The sequence below is a fragment of the Lycorma delicatula genome, chromosome 3, assembly GCF_047948215.1.
Source record: "Lycorma delicatula isolate Av1 chromosome 3, ASM4794821v1, whole genome shotgun sequence".
NCBI classification, from domain to species: Eukaryota; Metazoa; Arthropoda; class Insecta; order Hemiptera; family Fulgoridae; genus Lycorma; species Lycorma delicatula.
Window position 1 is genome coordinate 27,150,368 of NC_134457.1, and position 22,104 is coordinate 27,172,471.

General features: G+C 27.0%; 1 protein-coding gene across 10 annotated transcripts in view; it reads right to left on the reverse strand.

Moving 5' to 3' along the window:
- Window positions 1–18,636: 18,636 nt before the first annotated feature.
- The window catches only part of LOC142321485 (high affinity cAMP-specific and IBMX-insensitive 3',5'-cyclic phosphodiesterase 8-like), a 1,158,933-nt gene continuing 1,155,465 nt past the window's right edge, over window positions 18,637–22,104 (reverse strand). For all 10 annotated transcript variants that reach the window (XM_075359602.1, XM_075359603.1, XM_075359607.1 and 7 more), the window contains one exon: window positions 18,637–19,530. In XM_075359602.1, the coding sequence (XP_075215717.1) occupies window positions 19,373–19,530 (158 nt within the window). In that variant the 3' untranslated portion in view covers window positions 18,637–19,372. The remainder of the gene's footprint in view (window positions 19,531–22,104) is intronic.

Consider the following 22,104-nt stretch of genomic DNA (forward strand, 5'->3'; position numbering starts at 1 on the left):
CTTCTGATTTCGTTGAGGAATTCTTTGGTAATCGTGTTATCGGTCGAGGCTTTTGGCCACCAAGATCTCCAGATTTGACTGCGGCGGATTTTTTTCTACGGGGTTACCTTAAAGAAAAAGCCTACAGCAACAAACCACGAACACTTGAAAGTCAATATTGAACAAGCTGTATTAAATATCCAGCCACAAACTTTGAAAAAAGTTGCAAGAAACTCTGTACAAAGAATTGAAGCTTGTATTCAAGAAGATGGCGGCCACTTCCAACATTTACTCTAAATGTAAGGTAATGGATGGTAATAATAAAAATTACATTTACATTTATACATGCCTTTTTATTATTTCAATACCTACCAATATAAGATTGGGTTGCGTTTTATATGGGACACTGTAAATATATTTCACTTTCTTGTCGACACGATAACTGCTGTAATTTTGCACCAATCAATTTCAAATTAATATATAAAATATAACGACCAAAATCCTGGTAGAGTTTGTAAATGGGCAAAATCAGACCATGGGGGTGGAAATGGGGCGGCTCTTTTGAAAAAAACAAAATATCACTATAACTTTCTTATTAATTGAAATATCGTATTCGTTAAAAAGTTCGTACTATTCTTTGGATAAGGGCCTAAAACTTACCTAAGTAAAGCTTTTTTGATATCACCAATCACTGACCCAGGGGGTCGAAAAAATAGTGTTTCAAAGACAAAAAAAAATCATACCTCCCTTAATAGGCACAGTATTGAATCGGTTTAAAGTGGTTGTTAGTCCTCTAAACATTAACTACAAATTTTGTCTGAAACAATTTTTGATATCACCAACCCTTATGGCAAGGGATGCCCAAAATGTTTCTGGAATTGTAAGAAGATGAGGCTTGTTGTATGCTAAATTTGTGAAACTTTTTTCACATGCAACCATTGTCGTATTGAGTAAATTTTAAGTTTTCCTTAACTTTAAGGTGGAAATCTTTTTTATCCCCTTCTTAGCATCAATGAAATCTACCTCTGCCTTCTGGCATGCCGAAAGGGATTTTTTTTAATAAGGTGCAGGTTTGTTGCATTTTATGGTTCTTTTGAACTCCTGTTTTTTCTTCCCGGTAGTGATTTTTTGTAAGCATATATATTGGTATTTTAAATAAAAATAGAATTATAAATAGTAAAAAAAGAAGCTTTTTCAACTTTTCTTTAAATTTTTATTATTAAAAATAATATCTAATTAAGGGTTAATAATTGGGTTGCTAGTTCTTTCTCATTTTTTGACTTCAGACATTTTATAAATGAAATATTTCTTTATTTAATTTTTTTAATATTTTGCATGATTTTTTTGAAGTCCAAATTATCATTTCTTTTTTAATATAGTTTTCTGACATGTGTGATTATTTAAATGATTTTTTACGAAGCAGTCATTACAGATTCCAACCATTACCTTTGGTGACATTCATAACAGAGTGGAATGTAATCTTTCATCCAGTAGGTTCAAATTCCTTCGAAACTTGGAAGTTTTCATATTCAATGAAATCATTTTCTAAGAAAATCAATAAAAGATTGGGAAAAAATAGCTTTAGTTAATGTAGGAATCAGTTGAATGGAACTAAAATTGATATAGTGTAGATACAAACCTGTACAGCTATGAATTTATGCATTACTTTATTGTTCGTCACATCTTTTTGCTTGCTTTTGTAGAAAGAGATTCTTATTAGTATAAGCACTGATGCTTGTGTAACATTTTTAGAATGATCAATTTTAACATGTGTGCACCTTTTGCCTCAATGCAGGTTTATCATATTGACCCACCGGGTTAGTCTAGTGGTTAACGCGTCTTCCCAAATCAGCTGATTTGGAAGTCGAGATTTACAGCGTTCAAGTCCTAGTAAAGCCAGATATTTTTATATGGATTTGAATACTAGATCGTGGATACCAGTGTTCTTTGGTGGTTGGGTTTCAATTAACCACACATCTCAGGAACGGTCGAACTGAGAATGTACAAGAGTACACTTCATTTACACTCATACATATCATCCTCATTCATCCTCTGAAGAATTATCTAAACGGTAGTTACCGGAGGCTAAACAGGAAAAGAAAGGAAAGAAAAAAAGAAAGGTTTATCATATTACTTGGATGCAACAATCTGACACAATTGTTGTTCCTGGAAGAGTATGCCCACAATTTTTTACTGAAAACAAATGCCGACTGAAAAGGTATTGTATAGTATGTTACCTATACAGGAGCATTTTTTGAATGTTTTGGCAGACATCACCAAATGCTGAGGTTAACATTGTATATTCTGAAATTGAGTAGGAATCATCAGTTAATACCAACATTCATTTGCCATAAATTTTTGCTGCCAAGTCAAATCCATTTAATGGAATAGAAAATTTTTTCATAAAAAATGATAAAATTTATCAAAATATTCCATAACTGATATGAATGATTCTAAAGCTGTTATCTTTAATGTAAAGGAAGATTTTTAATACTTCATAATGCATTATGTTTATTACATTTAATTCAGTTCAAACTTAAAATCTGTTAATTATTTTAATTCAGTGAATAGTGATTAATGATCAATTACTAAGTCTTGTAATAAGTATAACATTTACAAACTAATATGTACATAGACATATTAACCTAAATGATGTTTGGGAATGATATAATGACATGTTGCTGTTTGGAAGCATTAGTTTTTCACACAAATATTAGTAACAGTTTTTTCAAATCCCTCTAGATGTATAATATAAAATTTAACATAATTATTTTATTAACCTCTGTTTAAATGTTAGATTTCACTATTTGGGTATCCAGATACTTAATACTGTATGTATAACATTGTTGTACTGGTGTCAGGAATGGCATACAGCCAGAACAATTCTGGAAAATCCCAGAAAAATGATCATCAAAAAAGGAAAAAAAGTTATCTAGTATTTTTAACAATTAAATTTAAAAATGATTGATACAGTAGTAAGCTAATATTGGATTCCTTCAGTTTCCTGCAACAACCATAATTACATGACCTTCTGCATTAAAATGTCAATAAATTCAACATGACACATGAATATGATTCCTAAGTAGTTTTAGGAGAAAACTTGATGGAATTATTCATCACTGTCAAAAACAGGCTTTGTTTTTTAACTTTTTTTTGTTCCTTTATTCTAACCTTTTCTTTTATGAAAGAATGTCATGAGTCATAGATTGCTAACTCATTATCTTATTCTACCCTACTTAAAATATCCTTCTTAACTTTTTCTAGTTACCTCTTTCTCAATCTATATCTTGGATTTTTCCATTTGCCTCCTAATTCAACACTTTCAATGCTGTACTTTCCTTGATCATTCTTTTAATGTCCTCAGACATTTCTTTCTATCTGGCTACCATGATTTTGTACTCTATACTCTTCTTCCTATTTTTCCACCATCCTCTATTGGCTCATGCTTCAAACATTTAAAATCTAGCACTTCAAGAAGTTCACCTAGTAGTTTTAGCTTTCCTCTTTCTTTTCTGGAGCAGTTTTGTACTTTCTTCATATGCTTTTAGTACTTCATGCTTTAACCCTTTCATCGCGAACAACAAGCACTGCCTGAATTTCATTTTTACTTTTAATCCATACATGATAACATTATCTCACCAAACAATCATTTTTCCCAATACTCCTCTTCCACAAATCATGTCTTCACCTCTTCATAAGTTTTATTCATTATTGCTATAAATAATACTGATATAATTAAATTTGTTATAACATCAAACTGTTTTAAGGTTATTATAAGTTGTAATTTAGAATGAAAGGCCAGAGAGTGAATAAATTTACATTTTAACAAAACATAGGCTAATTCTAGATTTAATTCCAGTAGTATTTATGTGCATACCATGCCGACACATTATCCCTTATAGTTCTATTAATGTATTATGATGATCTGGAATTGCTTTTACGAATACAAATTCATTTTCTGACAGATATTTGTGTCAAGAGTAGTACCTGAATTCAATGCTATGGAAGTGTTTACAGTGTAATTAAATAAATGTAAAAATATTTGTAAAAGCAGAAAAAAATTATGCCAAACATTGGGATTATTCTTCTGCTTAGTATCAATAACAAGGTATTTCTTTACAAGATTTATGCAGTAATAGTTCAGAATGTGCGATTTTTATTTAAATAAACAAATTATTCCTTTAAGAATTTATTGAATTTACCACAGACGACCAAATACTTTAATTCAGAATGTTAATTATTGCTTCAGGACTCTTATTCAGTTGTCTGTGGTAGTAGATCTTCAGCTATATTTATTAGCACCAAATAAAAATAATTTTGGACTCAAATTACGATCCGTATCCACCACTAAAGTCATAATTCTTAAATCTGTCTCCTTTCAAGTGACATATCATCACCTCTAGCAAAAATGTTCATTTAATAATGAATATCATACAGATAATAAACTTTTGTAGTGGTCTACCTTTCAATATTAGAGTTTTTAGAAATGGTTAAATTATTTAAAATTAGCATTTTAATACTAAAAACAAGTTAAATTTAACATTTAGAAGAACATTATTTAATCAATAACTTTTTTTGAGTAATTATGAGTATGTTTTTTCATAAAGAATTTAAATCAAGGTTTTTTTTTAGATTAATTATAATTTTTGGAAGTATATTATAAGTATTATAATATTTGCTAGCTCACATTTATGAGAGATATGCATACATTGGTTTACAAAAATTACTTTATAAAGCAGCAAGAAATGTTGTTATTAACTTTATTTTTATACTATTATATATAACTCTGGTTATAGTAGTAATTTACTACTACTGCTCAATAATAGTTATGAAGGTGGGTTGTATTTGAAACATTATGACTGTATTATCTGATATTCATACATTTACTTGTAGTGGATTAAATTTGTGTTTCATATTAATAAAATATTCTATCTTTTTGGTGCTTTCATTTATACATTTTATAAATATAATATTATTATGTAGTAACTGCTCTAAAAAAATGTTGAAATTGGGATTTAAAAAAAAAACATTACATTTAATAGCAATGTTGAGGATAAAAACTAACACATCTTTAACTGTGTGTAATGTATTTTAATCTGCTACATAAGTTTAATAATGTTAAAAAGAGATCTGATTATTAGTTATATTGTGATGTAATTATAATGAAAAGTTTCACTGTTAAAGTGTGAAAATGTCTGATAATTGAATTTTTCAAGCAAGAAAGTAATGAATATAGGTAAAATAAATAACAAGGAGCTAGGAGAAAGCATGTGGTGCTCGAATATGCATTTATAGAAGAGAAAATAAACAACAGAAATGTGTGAGGCTGCTCACTGATATTTTAATATTTAAAAAAAGTAGAAAATAGAATAGAATAGAAATAGGATGGGGTTTAAGTAACAAATCATTAAATTGATGAAAGGATCAACTGACTTCTATTATTTGACTGAATAAGATAATATACAGAGAATAGAAAATCAGGAATAGTTAATAAAGTTTTGCTACAACAAACTTGAAGAATATTTAATATTAAAGGTGCTCTGTTCTCACACTACTTCATCAATTGAAAAATTATCAGATTTATAAGAACATATATTAACAAATATATCATAATAATGGATAACATTATTAACAAGATTATTACTTTGTTAACATTAGTTTCATAGGAAAAATGAACTATTTCTGTTAAAAGTTACTACAACTCCATTTAGGATGAAATACTATTTTTTGTTAGACACTGTAAATAGCACATAATTTTCTCTTTAAAAAATTACTTTTTATTTTTTTTACTGAGCTTTAAAAACTTTTTCCTAATAATTTCTGCATTGTACCTAAGGAGATATCTAATTTTCACTCTTACAGTGCTTTGTTTTGTTTGTATGTAGATTATTTAACTTTTACCATATTAATTAAACAGACAATTCTGTTTTATTATTCTATTTTATCCTTGATAATCAGCTATGGCATTAATTTAAATATATAAGCTTTGACAACAACATGCTTAATCAAATTTCTATAATAAAATACTTCTAATAACTTCAAAACATCTTTAGTCATTTTTACGACAATCTTCAGAGACTGGTGCTGATATTCTTACAGTGGTGTAGCTAATGCTACTGCTGGCAGTTTTTTAAATGATGCAGAAACATATGTATAATTTGAATATAATATATATAAACACATGATGTAAAAGTTTGCTAAGGTGTAATCATTTTCATGTATGTGTAGTGTACATACACACACGTAGTATATATACAGGTTGTTTTTAATGCAGATGATTGTGTGATTTCTGTTTACGAGATGATTAGTAAATGTTGCCTCTACTTTGCTAAGGAGGTCTTTCAAGTATATGTTGAAGTTTTTTTGAAATTGCTTCCCATTTGACCAATATAGAACACTGTGCAATTGGAACAGTTGTTACTTTATACTTTCCAGAGGTGTTGTGCTTGTTAGGAAAATTGTATTCTGTGCGTAAGCAAAATTATTTTCCTTTGTTTGTTCTGAAAACTAGACTGCATTCAGATTTTTAGATTTGTAACTGTTTTATATACTGATTGACTGCAGACAGCATATTCAATCTTGTATTATAGGTCAGTACTGTTGTTACATTGCTGTAGGAATGTTAACAAAATATTTTAGGGCTAATTAGTTGGTTGTAAACATGTACTTTTCATTAATCCATTGTTACCCACTGTCAGAATAGTGTAAAAACCTCACAAGTACAGTATAATTTAGTAATATTTTCAATAATGTTTTTTTAATATTTATAATAATCCTCTCAGGCTTTATAAAAATTATGATAATAAGGATCATTGTAAAAATTTACATTGCAGAAAAATGTCAATGGTTATTACTTATGTAAAAAGATATGAGGAAAATGATTTTGATAACCTCAAGAAAAATAAGCTTTTTTTACTAAATTCTGTATAGAGTATAAAATCAAATTAACCCACATCAACAATCTTTTTTGGAAAGTTAAGAAAATTTAAACATTAAAGCACTTTAACAAAGTTTACAATGTTGATATATCATGCAGTAAATGTTTTTAAATTATATATAATTATACTATAGGCATTATAATTATATTATTATAATTATACTATAGGCCAATAAAATTAAATTCCTAATAATTTTTATCAGTTTTTACTGTCATTTTATTTGTAATTATGTACATACAAAAATACATATAATTTTTTGCATATATTTTTTCAAGATAAAAAATTCATCCACTCATCATTTATTACAATAGTATATTTTTAGTGTGAAACAGCTACTATTTTAGCAAAAGAAATAAACAATTGACAATGATATAAAATAAGTTAATAGAATGTAACGTCAATGAGACCAACAATCAGTAAATATTACATTACTTTAAATAGATTGAATCATTTTATCTAATGTTAAATATTCAAACTAGCCCACTGTTACAAGCAGCATTACATTTAAATACAGAATTTATGAATACAAATCTTTTATATGTAGAAATGCAGTTACCTCTGAGAACACAATCAAAAATTTAATTAAGAACCCACAAATTAGTAACAAACAAAATTTGTACATCACACAACTTTAAAATGTTTTGAAAAAAATTGAATGTGTTCAAATATTCTTTTAGGAAAGACATTTTCAATCAAAAGTAGCAAAGAGAAAGCAAGACTACAAATGTATATGCTTAAAAGATCTACAATACAGCATGCACCACATAAGATGAAGCTTGTGTTGAACATCATGTAAATATCTAAAATTATTTCTGTAAAAAAATTAATTAATATTTATTTATAAATCATAGTTTTATCAAAAAAAAAAAAAAAATGATCGCATGAAATTTCAAATTTATTAAATGATTTTTAAATTTGGACAGTTTTTCTGTATGACATATGCATTTTTCATTATGATAAATATTTAGAGGAAAGGTGGTATTGTTCCTTATACAGAATAAATATGATTATGTTATTTGACAAATAAATTAAAATACTGGACTTTTAAGGATGTAAAAATTACTCATGAAATAATGATTAGTTTCTGCAGAATTCCATTGTCAAGAACATGCTTGTTAATTTCATTGATTTCTTGAATTTTATCTAGTAACAATTTTTTTTTTTATATTAATTTTAAAAATAAAAACTTTTGTTTACAGCTACTTGTATTGCATAAGTTAGAAAAACGAAACTGACAACATGTATGTGACTAAAAAATTTGTTTTTTTGTTAGTTATTAAATGCAAACAGAAAAAATATCATTTAGATTTTACTGCAATCATATAGCCCTATAGATACAATAATGAAATTTATAATTGCAAAAAATATAATAAATTGATTTTATTTACTTTCTTCTAATGATTTACAACACTTTCTTATATGAATTCATTGTTAGATTTTTTAAACTATTTGCTTATAAACCAATATGGTTAAAAATATAGACATTTAAAATAATTTTAAATGATTTAATTAAGAAAATTAAATCAAGATAACTGAAAAAATTAAAAGTATCATTATATGGTACTATTTTTTCAAAAGCAATATATAAAGTTGCTATGGAGGAATACAATTCATAGGGCAGTATCAACTGCCGTATCAACTGCAGTATCAACTGTAGGTATACAAATATTGTGGCAGTATCCTTAAAACATCATTGTATATGGTTATCTAATGTTGTTATATGGTTATCTGTGTTAATTAATTTAATCAATTTCATTCACAGAATGCAAAATTATTTTCATCAAAATTCTTCCGATAAAATTTCTACAATAATAAAAGATGATATTGGAATAAAAAGTTTGTTTTGTGTTGACTGTAAATCAGAGTGTAACGTTAAATGGTCTATATGATTAAGAAATGTGTTTATATTTGGATAAACTCCCATAATTCTGCTAAAAAAGTGTGGTTAATAAACCTAAAACTTAAAAGTTTTCATCTCTTATTTTTGTGTAGATGTTTGTATTTGACACACTTAAAAGCTGTACTTTTTCTATCAATACTAGCATTAATTTAAATGAAAACATTTAAAAAAGTTACTTTACTGTTTTACAGAAAAATAATTGCCAGTTCTGATAGCACTATCATTTTTAATATACATTAGTTTTTTTCTTCTTTTAGAAAGATACAATAATTTATGTACAAGCTACCATCTTTAGTGGTACAATCTATACACACACACATATATACACTTATATTACACTTAAAACAAGTATGAACTATAGTGCGAACAATGAAAATAAAAGCTTGCTTGCACAAGGCAGACTATATTGCTCTTTTCTCATAACATTAGGCTCATTCAGAAACTGAGTATTCTGCAATACATTGTGTTGTAACTATTTTCATAAATAGCAGAAATTCTTTCCACAATTAAAATCTATTATCATTTTGTTTAAATTCAGATAATAATTTCTTTAAAAATATTTAGTATACTTATAAATATTTCTTTCTTTATACAGTACAAACTTGTATTTTTTTTAACCCCCAGAACCACTGTTAGGTATTATTTCAGAGAATGAGATAAATGACAATTTTTGTAGTTTGTGAAAATGCCATGTCTGACTGGGGTTTGAACCTGGGACCTCCAGATTAAAGACCAAGACACTACAACTCCCTCCACAAAGGCCAGCAGTACAAACTTGTATTAATAAATTATTATTACACATCAGAATGTTTCATTTGAGTTGCATTTATATGCATTTGTTGTAATGGGTATTAGTAATGTTGATGATGTTTATAGTAATAAACATCATCATTAAATAATAGGCCTATACCCTACAAATTATAATAATTTATTAATAACTTAGTCATTTTATACTTCTTAGAATAACTAAGTAATTTTTTTCATACTGTTAACTAATATTCAGTACCAGTCTTAACTTTTCAACTATTTCATGAAGTGGGCATCTGAAAAATTAATTTCTGGTCTTCCCCCCGTCAGTAGTTATTATCAATGATGTGCCATACCACAATTTACTTCTAGAGAAGCCTCCAAAGTCAAATGATAGGAAAAGTGGCATGATTAATTGGCTAGAAAAATACAATTTTAATTATGTCATACAATTGTATGACATAATTAAATCACATAGAAATTAAAAAATAAAGTACCATTTTGATGAACTATTAAAAAACAGGGGCATCAGGTTCTGTGACTTCCACCTTATCATCCCGATTTAAATCTGATCAAGATAGTATGGTCGGCTCTGAAAAGATATGTTGGTAATAATAACCATTTTTAATGTGAAATATTAAGAAATTAACTGAGGAAAAAATGAATGAAATGAATAAGGATGATAGGAAACCATATTTGAAATACGTAAAAAAAAAAAAAGCTGAAACTGAGTATAAGAAAATGGATGACAAAACGACAGTTAAATTTATCATACATCTAGACAGTGGTAGTGAAAGTGACTTCCGATGAAGACAGAGAAAAACTTGACAGGAACTGAACATATAATGCAAATTTCAGGTAAGTGTTAATAATAATAGTACAATCAACAATATCATACAAAAAAAAATTGAAAATTCTACATATTACACAATAATAATTATAAATCTAATTTAGTGTGTTTATGAATACAATATAAATTCAAGCAGTAGTTACAATTTTTTTAGTTTAAAAATACACCAAATTAAAATTCTTGATTTGCACTCTTTATTTATTGAATTATTAATACTAATTGCATAATAATGAATTATAACTAATAAAATATGTAATCGGTAATAAATTAAACATGTATAGATAAAAGTACAATGATTATTATTGTCCTATCAGATAGGTGAAAATTATTTTAGGTTTGATAGTAGTGCAGTCTCGACTTTCTCCAACAGAAGCTTTTATTTTCACTGTACACACAGTACTTTCCTCTTAGAATTATGTTAAATGAAAATAAGAATCAATAGCTATTATTTTTATCTTGTTATATCAGTGATAGGATTCAATAGTTATTAATACAAAATACTTTTATTTATTTTGAACACTTTTACATAACATTCTTCTTGACTGAAAATAATGTGTCCAGAATATGTAACAATGTTTATCATAAGGCTTCAAGTGTCAGACTTTTAATATTTTCAAGTCATATAGTTTCTAAAGAAAGTATAGCAATCTGACTAATTTGCTGTTAACTTTGTTAAGTTTTACTCAAAACAAAAAGAATATATATTCTGTAATTATAATTCTATAGCACTCTATGTAAGAACATTTATGTTAATAGTAATTAACAAACATTAATTACTGCTAATATCTAACAACAAAGATTTTTTAAGTAGAAAACAAGTGTTTACAAAAGGAAACACGAAATGTCTTTTATAATACTTCTGTTATATAATATCTACAGCATTAGTTATGAAATCCCTAGCCATCATTATATTTTGGTGTAAAAGTCACCCCACTCAAAACTGGGTTTTGAGATACTAAAATGTCTTCTCAAATATATAACTTTGTACATATTTAGAATACAGAAAAACGAAGACTATAACATCTTTCTAGTTTACTTACTTTGCATTTTCTATATTGCAAATGTTTTAATTAGATAGTAAATACTAAATAGTGATAGTATACTAAATAACATCTTTTTAATTCTTCTGAAACACATTTTGATTCACTGATTCCATGAATATAGGATGCTAAAAATTACAGTAAATTTGAGATACTGTATATCTAAGATTGAATTGTAAGACATCGGCTACAGAAAAATCAACTGGTATATAAAGGTACAGATGAAAATGATTTCATTATGATGTGAATTCTGGTTGGCTATTAAGTATCACAACAGATTAGTGCAGAGGCAATAGTTTCTCTAGGGTTGAGAAATTGCTACTACAGCTCATGGTTTCTAAAAATTATAACAAAAAGCTTTTTTTTCACTACTACAACAATAAAGAATAATATATCCTTAATGTAACATAAGAGTAAGCAGAGATCACATGTACCTATTACATTTAATAACAAGAATGCTCCTTAAAAAGTTGTTTTTGTTAATCCACCAATGTTGGTATACATAAAAAAGTGAAATCCTAATTTTGGTCTGGGAAAGGAAAATCAAGAACCGCAGGGTGTGGTGCATTTCAGTACAGTAAGCTAGTGCCACTTATTATTTCAAGATAAAAAAAATGTTTATGAGAAACTAGCTAAAGAGGATTGTCCAAAAATAAACTTTAATTTAGTATAAAAAATAAATAACGCCAAACTAAAAAATAGGCTTACATAAATTTTCAGTGTAAATATAAAAGGATGGCTAAATCATCATTATAAGGTTAAAAAAATATGGAAGCAAAAATTTGCATCCTGGCAAGTATGTTAAAAATTTAAATATTATCTTTATTGTCAATAATCCATTTAAAAACTGTTTCAAATACAAACAGTGAATGTGTTCTGCTGTTGACAAACATTTAATTCAGTTGAAATAAGAAAAACATGTTCTTCAAAAACATCTTCTGCAAAAATTAAAAGGTATGACTATTATAAAAAAGTAAAATTTAAATTAATGTCTTTGTTGAAGTATAATATGTTTAGTTGATCTAAGCATTCTAATTTTGGTAAGTATCGATTGTTTACTCTGAATATATGTTCTGTAATAAATTGAATAAATGTGGATGAGGATTTTAATGAAATTTTTGCATATAATATATGCGAAACTAAAAGATCATAAAAATCACAGTGATGAATTATGAAGTAAAATATAAAGATTGTTGTTTATTTGAAACTCAACTTAAAAACGTGCTGGCTGTTGTATGACCATAACATACTTTTACATATATTTAATGAGGGAAGTGAGAAGGATGAATTTATAAATAAGAAATGCCAGTCTTGAAGATCAACCAAATAATATCTGATCTAGAATCTAGAGTTACACTTACATCAATAGTTTATAAGCTTAGTTACTCATTTAAAACAGTAATAAATACAATCATAATAATGCCATTACATGTTCTACAGTAACATTTATAATATGTTAATATACATCTGTGTTCTAATTCTGAAACAAGATAACCAAGTAAAATTATACATACACTGATTTAATTAAAGAAACAGAATAAAGTTATTTTTAAATCCTTTTTTTAGAATTTTAGAATTGTATTTAATTGCTTGTAAAATCTTTTTTTAATAATTGGATAGGAGTCCAATAATAAATTAAGATCTTCTGATCTTAATTAAAAATTTTATGCTGATATGGAGTATGGATGAGGAACTGGGAGGAAAAAAAATCGTAGTTTTTTTAATTGAAGATTTTAGACTTGAAGTTGTCAACAAATCTGAGTAAGAGAGAAGGAAACAAAAATCTTACAGCCCTTCATTTTTTAAAAAGAGCTGTAAGATTTGTGAGATGTAATATTTGAATAACTGGTTTGTGAGTGTAAATCAATTATATTAATTTAGTCTATCAATTACTGTAATTTTGTTTTATGTTTAGCTATAACACCAATACTGTATCATCCATTAATATTTTAACAAGAGTTTAGAAAAACTGTTGTCAATCTGCTTTGACTAGAATTAAATATTCCAGAGTGGAATTTTTTATTACTACTTATGTTTAACTACTTAAATTCTATTCAATATTTAGTTGTAACTTCTAATACATTACTCTCTCTTAACAAACAATTTAATTATGCTATTTCACCTCAAAATGAGTTTTGTTTAAAATAAAAGCATTTTTTTCTGGTTAACAGAAAACTCCAATCTAAGACTTACCCATTAGTAAATATTATTCAGTACAGAGTGTTCAAAATGAATATACTGGTTGTTTTAAAGCTATGTAATATTTCTCAAGTTTCACGTATATTGATTAATTGTATATGGAATGAAATAGCAACGGCTTTAGCTGTGTGCAAGCTCATAAACTGTTTCCTTTACCTTCCACTTGAAAGCGTTAGTAGCAAAGATGGCAACCCCCCAACAGAAAGTCTTCTGTGTTTGCAGTTTGCAAAGTTTGAATCTGTAATTACCATTCAACATGGTGGTGTAAACAATTTGAAACCACTGGCTGTATTTGTAAAGGAAAAGAGTACAGGATGATCGAGTGTGTCCAAAGATAATCTTGAACATGTAAGAAAGTCTTCTGTGCGTAAACTTAGGAAATCTATTAGGAAGGCTAGTTGTGGATTAACAAATCCAATGATGTATGTGTGGAGAGTTTTAAGGAAATGCTTACAACTGCATCCATATTGTTTACAGCTGTTACAAGCTCTAAGCCTACAAACTATGGTTTGCGTGCTAGCTTCACAAATGAAATGATGTACTATGACAATGAAGATTTTCTTTACTGTGTCATATACAGTGATGAATTAATATTTTATGTTAATGGAAACGTAAACACTCATAAATTTGTGTATCTGGAGATCAGAAAATCTTCACGAAATACTGTAGTGTGAATGAGACTTCCCAAAACTGAATTATTTTTGTGCTGTATCCCAATGGCAAGTTTACACTCGCTGTCAGAGTTCTTTTTTACAGAAACAAGTTCTCTGGAATGGACTGTCTTGATACGTTACAACTATGGCTCTTTCCTCAACCGAAATATGAACCAATATACTAAGAGATAAAATAAATTCAACAAATTTAAATTAAATTAAATTTTTCATATTATTAGCTAGCTCTATATTACTTTCACTATATTATAAATTAATAAGGCTGTCAGACAATGAAAAGGAAATAAGTCATGATTATAACTGAGTTGTAAACTAAAAATTGAGCTGAAAAGGATAAATTGTAATTTGTATATTGTAACCAATTTAGACAATCACCTGTCAGTAATTGGATGAAGAGAAAAGAAAATGTATATTTGAAATACTTCCAAAAGCGGGAGTGGTGAATTACACTAGTAAATAACAAAAATATTATTGTGAATTAATGAATAAGATATTATACGTTATTAATCTGACTGAATGTTAAATTCAATTTTACTTATTCAACATTCTGAGTTCTTAATTCTGACAAAACAAAGATTTGCTTTTAACTCAGCTGTCTAGGACAGATGAAGCTGGATTACTTTTTTAGAGTTCTGCCTGATATATAATTTCAGGTCTTATATATTTTCTAGTTTATTCTAATCCTACAAGTTCATTTGAAGCAAACTCCAAATCCCAAATCTTTCTTATTTATTGCTGCTTGTCATTTGTTTTTTCAAACATTATAATAAAAAAAAAATAAATAAATATAAAAATAACTTGTCAATTACAATAACTTTATTATGGTCTGAACATAATAATTTTAATTCTACAAATTTTTATATTAACTGGTAGTTTAGCTAGTCTGCAACCTCTTAAGCTGCTTTAGTCTAGATAAACAAGGTTTTATAGCAATACAGTAATAGACAGATCCTGGATAAAATGATAAACTACATCCTTTACAGTCTGACTGTTCTGTAATAATGAAGGGTATATTTCACATAAATGCAAACTGCCAAACAACAAACTGGCTTTTTTGTAATTGCTAAAGTTAAATATTGTTGAATAAATATGTAGTGCATCCTGTTGGCATTTAGTAGATAATAACCATTTTGATCAATGTTTATTAAAATAAATAAAAATAATAATATTTATCATGCACTATATTTTGATTAAAATTTGGGAAATATTTATTTGCACCTTACATTTTTTACTAAAGAGTACTATATTAAACATTATTTTGTAATTTACCGTGCTGTAAATAATAATTTAGAGTGAACATTTATTTTCTCGCAAACATAAAATATTCCAAGTATTAAATGCATTTATATTATTAAGTAAAAGGGTTATGTACTAAAATATACAGTAACAAGCATTGTTATCATGTTAACACAATAGTGTGTAGGGATACAGATTGTTCTATATTATAATGAAAACATGGTACTACTAAGATTGTCATAAGAACAAAGTAATTCTTTATCCTTACCTACAGCATTTACTAAACAAATTGGTATAATACTTACTATTTACTAAACTAACATGTGTTCTCTTAAATATATAACAAATTTTCAAAATTAAAGGAGGAAAGCTTTTTCATAAATATAAAAAAATGTTTCTTAACTGATTACATATCTTCATAAAAAGATAAACCATGTAAAGAGTCTGACAGTTTTTGTGTAAGTTCAGGGTAATATGTGACTTATGGATCTTACTCAGATGTATTGAAACAGGTTTTCAGATTATGAAGTAAGCTGAACTAAATATTGGTTCTATTAATAATAGCATAAAAAACCATTAAAAGGTAACATCTAGATTCAAGCCTATGTTTAACAGTATTATGAAACAAGTGATAAGTGTCAGTACTAAATCAAAAGCCCAATTACAGTATAATTGTATTTCAATTACAGTATACAACAGGAAATTAAAAAATACATTTTGTAAGTCTTTTGTAAGGTTGAGCCATCTTATTTAAAACATAATTCTCAAAAATAATATTAAAATATGTTTTAAGAACCTTTAACTCCATCTTCAATCTTCTAAAGTTTGACATATTGGTTCTACATATGCAGAACCATACATAGCGCAAACTTAGAGGTGTATATGGAATTAACAGTATTCTATTCTCCAATTTCTAAACCTCATCCAGTTAGCATGTTTATTTTGTTAGCCACGTGGGGATTCCGGGTAATGAACAAGCAGACTCCGCTGCTAAAGACACATGTGGTCAACCATCCTTCACTACCAGTGTTACTACATCAGACTTTATTAACTGTGTAAAACTCACTCTTTACGCAAAGTGGCAAGATGACTGGATGGATAGACAGATAACAAACTCCGGCAAATTAAAGGTTGTGTGTTGCCATGGGATTCCTCATATAGGTAAATTTGTTGGGAGGAAGTGGTCCTCTGCTGACTGCAGATAGGACATACGAGAGCTACTCACCGGTATCTGATGTTAGCAGTAAATATACAGATATGCATACAATAAAACTGCCGTTTGACTATGCGCCACATTCTTGTGGAATGCATACGTTATGCAGCCTTGCGTCAAAAATTTTAATTTGCCAGGAATTTTCATCAAATCTTGGGCAATAATAAAGAAGTTTTGGCCCACGTGTTTTTTGTTTCTCCAGGGGGCTAATATTTTACATTATAGTGTTTTTAGATTTTTTTAATGTAATTCCATGTTTTTTTGTCTTAACATTTTAATTGTTATTGTCTTTTCTTTGTTTTTAATAATTTAGTTTGTTCTGTTTTTAATTTTTTACTTTTTTGTTTTTGTTTTTATTTTTTTGTGGTTTTTGTTATTCTATTAGGCTTTATATATGTATTACCTGTTCTATTTTCTGGGAGTTTTTATTTAATTTTTAATTGTGAATTTTTAACTTTAGTTTCTAACCTCATATATTGTGTTTGGGTGATGATAACGCTGAAGCATTTTTTGCTCAGAAAAAAGCTACACAAAAGAATGTTTATTTTGTTACTGAGATGCACAATATGATCCCTACTGTCTTACCTGGCTATTGGTTACGTGAAAATTTTTGATATGACAGTTTGACTACTTAGCTAATAAAAATGCTTTCTTTTTAATATAAAAAGACAACAAAGGCATAAATTTGTAAATAACAAATTAATTCCATTGTAACTGAAAAAAATAAATAAGTCCACTTTACTGATAAGACAAAAGTCAGTCAAATTTAAAATATCCTCGTCAGAGTAAATTTATTTAATTTTATCTAATCACAAAGTGATTTGATTTGGTTTATGTGTAAATTTTGTCAATCTACATAGATTTATCTGCACATGTTTGAATAAGTGCTCATATTTATTTATCTTATATATTTGTAGCTTTCAGTTTAGTCTTTAGATGAAACAACCCATGAATCTCTACACATACATGGCTACAATAAATGAATGAATTTTTGTTCAAAACACAGTTTTACAGTCTCATTGTTTGATATGGAGATGTTATATAATAAGCAGAATACTGCCATGAATTGTGCTCCCTCTTTAGATGCTATTGTTTTTTTTAGTTTTTCCAGCACAGAATTAATAATAATTCACATTAAATATTTAAAACCTGAGAAAGTAAAAAAAAAAAAAAAAAATATCCGATCAACACCAGAGATGTCATACTACGAAAGAGTGAAGCCAATAAATTCATTTAAAAAAAAAAAAAACAACAAACAATTATTAGATGTACACTTATTTAAAAATAATTTAAATGACTGATTGGAAACATAACCCAGATTTACCACTCCAATAGCTAACTGTTAGTAACTGATACTTATGATGATAATGAAAATCAAAATGAAACAAAATTAATCTTTGATAGATAAGAGATTTATTTTGCTGTATTTATAATAATTTTTTTTCTGGTAAATTATTCCTGAAAATGATTCTAATTAAAGCCTATTTTCAAAGGCAAATGGGAAATTCCAAGATTTGCAATATGAAGACATTTATTGATTGTTTTAATAGTGAAAACTTAGTTGAAGGATGCATTACAAAGATTTATTCATTATGTAAAGCTTATTTTAGAGAAAAATGGAAAAGAAATATAATTAATGAAATTAAAATTACATGATCAATTTAGGAAATTCAATTTTATTTATTAAGTAGAAATTACAGGAGGAAACATTTGCATACTACTTATGGAGTTTCCAGAGCAATAAATGTGCCCAAAAAACATGAAAAACGGATACTATTAAAGAGAATAGTATCTAAAACATCCAATTTCCAGAAAACTTCAGAAAAGGTTGACGGAAATAAAGTCACAGTAATTCTAGTATAGTCTCAGTGTTTACTACATCTTATTCAATTTAAACATCATACATTAAGGAGTATGGGCTAATATAAATAACTTTATAACTGAAGTTCTTTTATCAAAAAGAAATTGTTTTTCCCAGAATACAACAGCACATAAACAACTTTAAAAGTTACTGGCTTTTATAATATGAGTCATGTTCAACATCAGAACATGTTTTTTTGTTGCAAGACATTTATAATATTAATCTACTAAATACAATCAAAATAGTATATTAAAAAAAAATTTAAAAAAAGTATAAGAGAATAATTATGGATGGTAACTTAATATTTATAATGTAGCACAAAGTTTCATTTTTAATATATTTCAGACACTTTTTGAAAAAATAAAAATAAAAATAGCTGAATAATTATTTAAAAAAAATATTTCTTATTAAAAAGGAAAGAAAGTGAATATTAAAACACTAAATTTACAGAGCACATAGACCAGACATTTTGCTCTACATTTAACAACTACAGGTTGAATTAAATAAAATTACAAATAGAAACTAAAACAAAAATAATTATGGATTACAATATATTATCTTTTATACAAATATTTCTTATATTATACACATTCATTAATATTATATAATAATATTGTTACAAACATTAATAAAATCTGACAACATATAATAAACAACAAACAAATATATAACACACTTTGTTAACAAATATTAACACTTAAAGTTAATTTTTGTTAACATGTAAAAATATGGTAATAATTAACTATTACTGTTCTTCTCAGGAATGTTTGGGAGGATAGTTGTATTGGAAGGGCTGCTTATTTTATCTATACTTGTACAACCTCGCTCTTCCATATCCTTCCAATACTGATAATTGTTCCTTACATTATAAAGTAATTCCGGCATATCAATAAATACTGAAAAAACCAACAAAATTAATTTAATTTTAACCTTAAAACTAACCAACAATTATGAATTTTAAATAACCAACCAAACTAACCTTAAATAAGGAAGAGGTGCTCATGTGTTTTTTTATGTTCATGTTTGACCAAACAAACAAATTTCAACGATTCTTTTTCTATTAAAAAAAATTAGATATTATTTAACTTAGTTGGAATACTTATAGTTAGCGTAAAAAGAAACATACATATCCCCTGTACTCCAGTCACCCTAGTTCATAGTCAGTAATCATCTCTTTATATTATTTCTCTGTGTTCCTTTGCTTATTTTTATCAAGATATAATTTAGGAGTGTCGTTATTTCTGTAAATGACTTTTTTCACATGACCTACTTCTTTGTTGGTGTGTACGTTAAAAATTAAAATAAACTTAAAAGAGCACAATCAACTTAAAATTACTATACTAAAAATTAAAAAAATAATATTTTTAAATTTTCTATTACAGTTAGGATTAAATAAGTTAAGGGTAATTAAGTTTTTTTAGTGTTGAATTCAATAAATCAAAATTTACAGAATAATGAAAAAACTATTTCTCACATATTTAAAAAAATTTAAGTATTATTTTTTAAAATTTATTTTATTAAAAACACAAATTATATCAGATATAACAACAGTAGTTAACAGAAATTCTTTAAAAAAATAATTTATTGATAAATATTACTATATTTTTGTGTTCCCTTATTTGTTGGTTAAACTGTACACTATTAAAAATTTTAATATCCATTTGGGCAATTGGTATGTTCAAATGAAAAACTGTGTCAGCTTATACACTAAATATAGGCTTGAGATCATATAAAAGGATTAACTGCACATCATCAATTGTTTATATATTAAAATATACCATTGAAAATGTCTATGTGATTGTAAGGAAATACTGCTGACTGCTAGGGGATTACATATTAACATTTTAATAATATATATAGACTGTAAAGTCATCGTGTAAGTCAACCAGCAGGTATAGAATAGACACCAAAATTTAATGTTGTGTTTTAGTTACTAACAAGTTAAATATTTTCTTTACTGAACCTTTTAGTTACTTTATATCTTGCAGTGTTAGTTTAAATCAGAATAATTCTGATGTTATGTTTTAATATTTTATGCATATGCAGATTAAATTTCTAATTATTTTATTTTTCATTTTGTGTGTCAATGTCTATCATAATTGTCATGCTAATGAAACTATTCTTTTTTGAATAAAGTGGTTTTAAAGATTCTTAGTATCTAACTCAGGGCCTTTGTGTCACAAGGTTAGTTTGTTTTTGGTAACTCTGTGCATTACTGATGATTTATGATTTTTTTAACATTTGAGCAAATTTTTTCAACTGAAGTAGAACTATATTTTATTTTACTCAAATTTTTACAATGTAGATATTTTTATTAATTTTAAAGGGCAAGGTAAAAAAGAATAAATGATCAATACAACAAAAATATATTTTATATCAGTTTGTAATACTAATGAATATTAGAATTTTAGTTATAATAATCTATATGAAATTATTATTTTAATTGTGCATTACACAAAATTTAAATTACAGTAAAATCTCCTTATTCGCAGGGTTAGAGACTAAAAATGCCGCGAATATAGAACGGAACTAATACTCGTTTAAGGAATAATAGTTAGGTTGTATGTAAAATGAAAAATATCATGGGTACTTACTTAGGGCGATGTTATTGATGAAATGGAGACGGCATCATTAATTTATAAGTAATGGTTTAGTACAATATATAGGTACACTACACAAAAAAATATTTAACAAAATTCAGTATATTTCCTAATTTACTCGTAAGCACTTACTGAACTGTCTGATTTAGAAAACTGTATTACATGTTCAAATCGTCTCAAAAGTCAAGAAAACAGCGCAACAGTACTACGTACACTAAAACTAAAATTACTGCAAATTTACAAAATTAACCTACAGTATTTTGGATTGCATTTATAAAAATTTGTTAATTTTTCCTTGTCTCGCTCTTGTTTCTAAATCCGTGTGAAGTTCTGTGTATTCTTGTAGGCATCTTCAATTTTGCGCTTAAAGATTAAGCTTATATTCAAAGGTAGATCAGCAGCTATAAAAAACTGGATAAGATCATGGGATAATTTAATGCCTTCAGAAGGCGTTTTGAACTGTTTTCCAGGGATCGTATCTTCTACCTCCAAATGTTCATACTGTACCTGCGCCATTAAATCTTTTAATATTTTTATTTTTTAATGTCACTACATAATGTACGTACGCAAATACGGAAAATTCTAGTCGCGAATATAGAGAAGACATCGCAAAATATTGCACCGCGAATAACGAATTCCCGAACAAGAAGATTTCACTGTAAATGTGTGTTTTAATATTTTAGTATTGGTAGTACAAAATTTCTTTAATAAAATAATAATTGATAACTAATTTAATGAATAATATGTAAATAATTAATAAAATAATGGGTACTTTGTCGGAAAATGCCCACTACCAAAATTCAGATTTTTTTTTAATCGATTCAAAATAACATATACTATAATTATTAGGTAAAATTAAGCAGTAGAAAT